Genomic DNA, 7,098 nt, shown 5'->3' on the forward strand with positions numbered 1-7,098 from the left:
GGGTCCCAGAAAAAGAAAGTCTCCCCCACCCTTTTACGAACATTCGCACACAAACACAAAGTTTAACAAACATTCTTGAGATAAAGCCATGAGTCCCCCTCCTCTCCCAGGAGTCCAAGGACAGAGACCTGCTCTGAAATCTCATTTCAACTCATCAGGATATGCGCTAACCTACTGTAAGATCAGCTTAACTCAGCTGCAGCGACACACGCCCACATCTTATTGCGTTGAGGTTATCAGAGCTCACCTAGGAGCATGCCATTCGGATGAGTGAAACTGGGGCGTTTCCTTTCTGCTGACCTGTCTGTTTGAGCTTCAACTTTCTCCTGTTCTGTCTTCTCTCCAAACAGTCTAATCAGTGTTGGAAGCTTTGCCAGAAGGGAGTTAAAGCACACAAGCTGCAAGCTGGGAAGCGATAGAGTTGCTTTGTGAAACAGGTGGTTGTATGAACTCTGGTGTGTGAAACGGCAAAAGTCTTTTATTCTTTTAATTTTGATGATCAAAATTCGGTCTACCAAAATAAAAAAAAACCTGTGTTGATTTGTAGAGCATAGTTTCTGCAGAGCGGCAGTAGTTCACCTCTGAGTTCTGGGCAGGACTGTTGGTATGGGGTAACTCCGCCCCCTTTTGCTATCTCTCTAAAAATGTGAAAGATTGGAACAATTAACAAAAGTTCTATAATTTTGAAATTTGAAATTTTTTGTTTTCATCAAATGAAAAATTAGGGTTTATGGTTTACTAAACTCAAAAATGTATTTTTTTTTTTTAAAAGAAGCAAATTACAGAGGTTTTGATAATTGATCTAATGTTCCATTTTTTTAGTGCACCCATACATGCTAACTTACAGCTCCTCACACCTCCAGCCTAACATTAGCGGTGCAACAAAAATGTCAAGGCTACAGTTTTGAGCCAAAGGCCCGCTCGGATGAGAAAACAAACTTAAACTGCATTTTTTTCTGCTCTTGATTCACAACATTTTGAATAAAGAAACACTCAGTTTTAAGCTTAATTTTCTTTATATATATACCACAAGAACATGTTAAAAACACAATTTTCATGGGAGCAAGTCTTCCAATCTGCGAGAGAAGTCAAAACCCCTTCTCGCGGTAGAAACACGCATCCCCCAAAATGCATTTCAGTGTTGTGTTGATGTGATTTGAGCAGGTATTTGAGTGTGTTGTCTGAGGGTCTGCAGGTGAACGAGGACAGCTCCTTACGGTGATAACGAGAGGGAGGCCAGCCTTGGTGGGACAGCCTCTGTCTGCCCTCAGGTAGTGTGTGTGTGTGTGTGTGTGTGTCTGTATACGCTTGTGTACATGTCTGTGTCAGCAGGAGAGCCCTTGGGCACTTTGGCACTTACTAATTAAAAGCAGTCAGGCTCCAGGGCAGGGGAGACAGATGCCTGTCATGACACACACACACAAGGAAACACATGCACAGGGCGGCGGAGAGCACCCTGTGAACCACATGCACTCTCACAAACACACAATGGTGATGCATAGGTCAACTATTTTGGGATTCTAAGCATATCGCAGACCACCCACTCCGACATCACACAGGTAACTAATCTGCTTTTGACCCAAAATAAATAAATCAAAAGCGAGTCTACAAAAGTACTTTTCCAAATATGAAACCAGGACTTAAAGATTATTTGGACCAAACCCCTCCTGATTATTTTGGACAGCAGGCATGTCCCACTCTCCTTCATGACCCGTGGTGGCTTCCAGATTGACACATCTGTCTCCCTCCCAGCAGACAATGAGGCGTAATTGTGTTGTGTGTCTGTTACCTGCACACTCTGTCACATTCTATCACCCACATGTACAACACAGAGCTGCAGGCGGCCACATGCAGTACTTAGCAGGCTAACTGCTGTTTGTTTGGGGTGGGTGGGTGGATCAAGGCACCCTGCGCTCCTTTCTCTCCCAGTGATTAGATAGCATAAGCAGGCCAGCGAGCCGAACCCACACACTCATGTCTCTAAAACTGCCATCCAACCCTGCTTTCTCTCACTGCCTCTCACACAGGTGGGTGGACCCACTTATTCAACCCAGATCTTTCTTTTAGACATTATGAAATCATTCTCTTTCTGCTTTTCTTCTTTTTTTTGCCAAATAACTCCTGACTTTAAACTGAGCTCCGTAGAGAAGATCCCTCAGTTTTTTTTTCATTTTCGAGGGTAATCATTTTGGCTGCAAAGCTTGGTGGGCTTCCTCTTGTCATGGGACCTATCTTACATTATTTCAAATCAAGGTAGCATTCAGGAAACACCCACTATTTGTATTTACAACGTTTCACTGAACAACCACATAATGAACTGCAGCTGCCACAGACAGAACCACTGTGGGTGTAAATATAAATTTTAAGCAATCCCCCCAAGTATTCTGAATAAATATTTACAAAGGACATCTAAATGTTTTTTAATAACTGAATTTCTTCTGCTGGCGAGCACCTCTCGAAACCTTATTGATTATATATTTGGAAAATGCAGTAACTTGGGATGTGTTGTGTCATGGTGGGTGGTAAAGCTTGGTGTGGGGCAAACTATTCAAGCATTTCAAGCAGCCGTTCCAGTTGCTTAAGTATGTAAACATCATCAGCCCCTCATACAAAGGAGAGCAACGTGTGGGGAAGGAGCGCCTGGATCTGAGGGCGATAGAATGCCCAAAAAAACAAAAACGGACAAGGAGCCTAAAAACGGAGACGAAGCGAGCGTGTCGACCTCTGCGAGTGCCTGCCTCCCTGCCTGCTTTGTCGTTACAGCCAGGCGCTGTGTTTCGTGAGGAACGTGAAAGTACACAAATCCCACAGAAGGAGCGCTTTTTTGGCAGGGCCTGGGCCTCCCACCCACGGCAGCCTCTCCAAGCCTCCTCCCATCCTCTATTCATCTGTGAGGGGCGGCTTACTCACCCAGCCCGACTCCACACAACAAAACCTGGACCTCGAACCCACGAAGGAGGGCGGCACGCAGTCGTGCAAACACACCAGAGAGCGATTGCAGAGCGCATCAGCGTGAACACATGAGCGTCTGCAGGTAAAGGTTTGATTCATCCAAACTGTCATTTTGAAATCTGTAGCAGGAGGTTAAGGCCGGATCGTTGAGCCCGGTGCGGCATGGATGTGCCCACACGCCGTCAGGTGGAGAGAAGGCGGGTGGACTCGTTCACACAACACGTTTCATAATTTAATGTATGAAGCAACATCTTCATTCAGCAGTGTCTGCTTCATTTGCTCGCACAGTTGTTTAAAGAAGCGGTGACTTCTCATCAACTGTACGGTGTACTTTAGGTGTGATTGTACAAACACGAATGAAATCGGCCTTAAGGAATGTTTGCTAAACACACCGATGTAAAAGAGGCCCCCGCAACACAAACTCGTGAGGATCAGGTTCAATTACGATAATCCAGGAGGACAGACAGAGGTCTATAGTCAGGGCGGATGACGAAAGTAGGTGGGGTGATGTCTACTTTATTTCATCCTCATCAAACCCCCACTGCAACAGGAAGAGAGTTTTTTTTGTATTAATGATAGTAAGGCTGATAAGGTTTCAAGCTAGAAATTCCCCCCAAAAGTTACTAGTTTTAATGCACAAGTTCACAAAGATTTGTGTGAATTTTTAAAAAGTTTCATCACGCTCAATGTTTTAAAAATCATTTACCTTCAACAGCTGCAGGGAAAGGTTCCTACACTCAACTCACATGTTGATTTCTGATGGATCGGAGCAGCGATTTGTGTTATAAACCTCTAAAAGGTCACCAAGTATTCATGCATACTGATGGAGGATCAGATCAAAAAGGGAACTCACTTTGACACATCTTCCCCCTCATCTGGTGCACATTCACCCTCACGCGTGGGTGTTTTTATTATTATTATTATTACTAAACGCATGAATAAAATCTTCCCAGACAAATGCTAGACCATCAATCAAACTAGGTCTGTAACCACTTAGTGTGAACTTGTCGGAAGCTCTTCAAGGAAATGCGTGAAGATTAAGAAGTTTTTATCAATATCCTGTTACCAACTGTTGCTGAACTAACAAGTTTGAGAAAAATGGTATCAGCCTGTCAGCTCCCTCCGGCTGCGTCAAGCTTTCACTTGTGCACGTTCCTGTGCACAGGAAGGTTTCTTCTGGACAAACTTACTTTCCTGCTATTTTTTTAATCCCTTTTATGGCACATAAAAGCAACCTGAAACTGGAAACACAGAGGATCATTGCTGCTTCAAAGGTCAGCCATCTTTCACTTTGATTTTGCTCAATACCTGCTTCTTTCTATTTTTTTTTCTTACACCAGAGAAAAACTTTAACTCTCTCATTATGTTTTTTTATAGTGCACGAAAGAAAAGCAAGAAACGGCGATACAGAAGGATATTACTGACCTTTTAAGAGGAGAAGTTTTGATTTCAGTTCCTCTCTTGTGCTCTCACTCCCTGTCAGGAAACTCAACATTGTCTCACCACCAGCAGACTTGTGAAAGTGAGAGCGGGCAAGACACAGACTGAAATGTGTTCTGAAGGTGTGTCAGTGATTTGGGGGGAGTGAAAAGGTGGCGTTTCACCAAACGGTTATCTAAGAAACACAACAAAACAAAAACTGCTACACCCACCAACCTCAGCCAACACCCCTCCCTCCCTCTAAACCAAAAGTATTTGGCAGCGTTCCCTTCAAGTCCACCTGTGCTTAGGGGAGGGGAGTGACACACTCAAGGGCCAAGCCCAAAAACCTGCTCACAGACTTGGACTGAGTTTTATGGTTAGGACTGAGAATAGACAGAGCCCAGCCTCAGGGCTAAAGCTTCAGATCGGAGGGCGATGAAGGTCAGCTGCTGGTGGGTCCAAAGCCAGAGATGGAGAGATGGGCCAAAGCCGAGCCGGAAGCAGGGGTTAGAAAATTAAAGAATTGAGACTGAAGCTTGTAATAAGACAACCATACAGAGGCTGGCTGACTTCAAGAGAAAAAAAATGCAAAAAAAAAATCTGCTTTTGGAATAATGTAGACTCAAAGCAGTGGGCGGATCTTTAGTACGGGTTCATGTCAGGTATCAAAAGTACATTCCAGCTGGAGGAAGGATGGTGTGACAGGGAGGCCATGACAGCGCCTGAATGTATTAGGGTGTGTGCTTCAGCACAGCTCCTACCTGCTGAGATGTAAGACCCATTGTGCTGCTCTAAAGCTCTTAATGCTGCATAATGGGGAGGTAATGAGAGGGTGTAATCATAGTTGTAAATTCTGCTGAACCTGTCTTAATAATCGTCAAACAAACCCCACAAAGACGGTATCGTTTTGTGACATTAAGACAGTGAAGCAATATGCAATGGAGCGAATGACGGTTACAGAGGCAGAGTCGATTCAAGGGTTTTTATGGAACATATTTGGACATTGAAGACCCACTCCTATGAAAATTGCATTTTTAACACTTTCTTGTGGCATTTTTTCGATGATGGAGGTTATGTAGAGAGTAAATTATGCTTAATTCTGAATATTTCTTCATTCACTTGCAGACAAATGGATCCATTCATGTCTTCGTTTTGCTTGTTTGAGCTGGAATCTTTCTCAAAAACTGTACAGCTGGATTGCTCCAATACTGCTCGCCATTTTTGTTGTACTGGAAATGTTAGGTTGGAGGTGTGAGCTAGCGGGAGAGTGCTTTGCACCAACAGTCCTGCCCCCATCTCAGAGGTAAAACTTCGAATGAACTCCTCGCGCTCTGCAGAAATTATGCCCAAAAAAAAAATGATAGGTTTTCTAATTTTGGCAAAAATTTCCTTTTTCTTTCACTGGGAACACATTTATAAACGCTCCAAAGATTATTGGAGTAAGACTTAATTTATAATTCTTTGTGACGCCATTTTCAGTGTGAAAATTGAATTTTGAAATCATATTTTTCAGATATTTGGTGAGTTTTACAAGCAACAAGTCCCCCCAAAAATCCAAACCAATACGCTGAATACAAACTGATTCATCATCTTTTGTTTGCTTCTCCTTTTTTGTTCTTTAAGACTCTTTTGTCAAATCTGGACTTTCACTGAAATGTTTTTAAAGCTTTGAACTGGCAACAATTTTTTAGCAGATCAGGATAAACTCACTGTTGTCATAGCACCTGCAAGAGACAGATGCTTTCAACAAGACAAGAAGCCTAAAAATATATTATCCACCACCTGCTTAACACCAAATGGCAGACGAAGACGGTTAGCAACAACCCGGCAAGGAACTGTGACCTGTGAGGGTTCAATCCACCTATATTTAAGCACACAATGAATCCTGGTCAATGTGGGGCTCTATATGCTGACCGAGACTGATGCAACACAAAGACCAGGGCGCCAGAAATAGTAGGATATTCTACTTTTGGTCACAACCACTGCTTTCGTGGGTAATTACCACAAAACTAAAGAGTGATTCATACTTTGTCAAAAATGACATGTTCAGTTGCAAAGAGTTCCTTAAAGAAATGTATATGAATATTATTGTTGTTGCAAATGATTTTGACTCTTATATTGACATTGCCAAATTTTAGTCTCTTCAAAACAGTTTTTTTTATGCTTGACAAATACATTTTACAGAAAGGTAAAACACATTTATTTGCACGGATGTGTTTTTTTCAGATGATTTACCAAAGTTAGAGCCTTGCTGCAAACAGTGATTAAAACTGAAACGATTTATCCTTTTTGCTATCCTAAATTATATTTATTCTGTCACTTCACAAACAATAGATATTTTATAATAATATTGTTTTTTCTGTCTTTGTAGATCAACATTTTAATTTAATGATTTAAATGAAAATTATTTTTGTTGAAAATCCAGAGAAAGAAAAATATCACCCCTATAATTTAAATCTATATCAAAAATGTAGTTGCGTCTTTTGTGTGACGACTACAATGATATGCAGTGGTGTCAGTAAAAACATGACTATTGTTTACTTTTTTCCTCATTTACTCGACAGTCACTAAAAGTCCCACTCCGATCGTCTTCTAATCTATTTTCAAAGAGTCTCCAGTGGTCTTTCATTAATGCTTGTGCAATTTTTTTAACCAATTTTTTGTTAAATTGTCATTTTCTAAGACAGCGACTATGTTGTCTTGTCTCTTTCCCCTCCCCCGTTT

At 41.9% G+C, this 7,098-nt stretch overlaps 1 protein-coding gene across 2 annotated transcripts in view; it reads right to left on the reverse strand.

Annotated features, from left to right (window-relative positions):
* The window catches only part of LOC112163444 (zinc finger and BTB domain-containing protein 7C), a 20,912-nt gene extending 15,587 nt beyond the window's left edge, over positions 1-5,325 (reverse strand). For both annotated transcript variants that reach the window (XM_024299831.2, XM_024299829.2), the window contains exon 1: positions 4,378-5,325. In XM_024299831.2, the coding sequence (XP_024155599.1) occupies positions 4,378-4,447 (70 nt within the window). In that variant the 5' untranslated portion in view covers positions 4,448-5,325. The remainder of the gene's footprint in view (positions 1-4,377) is intronic.
* Positions 5,326-7,098: the final 1,773 nt, after the last annotated feature.

The sequence above is a fragment of the Oryzias melastigma genome, linkage group LG12 (genome assembly GCF_002922805.2).
Source record: "Oryzias melastigma strain HK-1 linkage group LG12, ASM292280v2, whole genome shotgun sequence".
Lineage (NCBI taxonomy): Eukaryota > Metazoa > Chordata > Actinopteri > Beloniformes > Adrianichthyidae > Oryzias > Oryzias melastigma.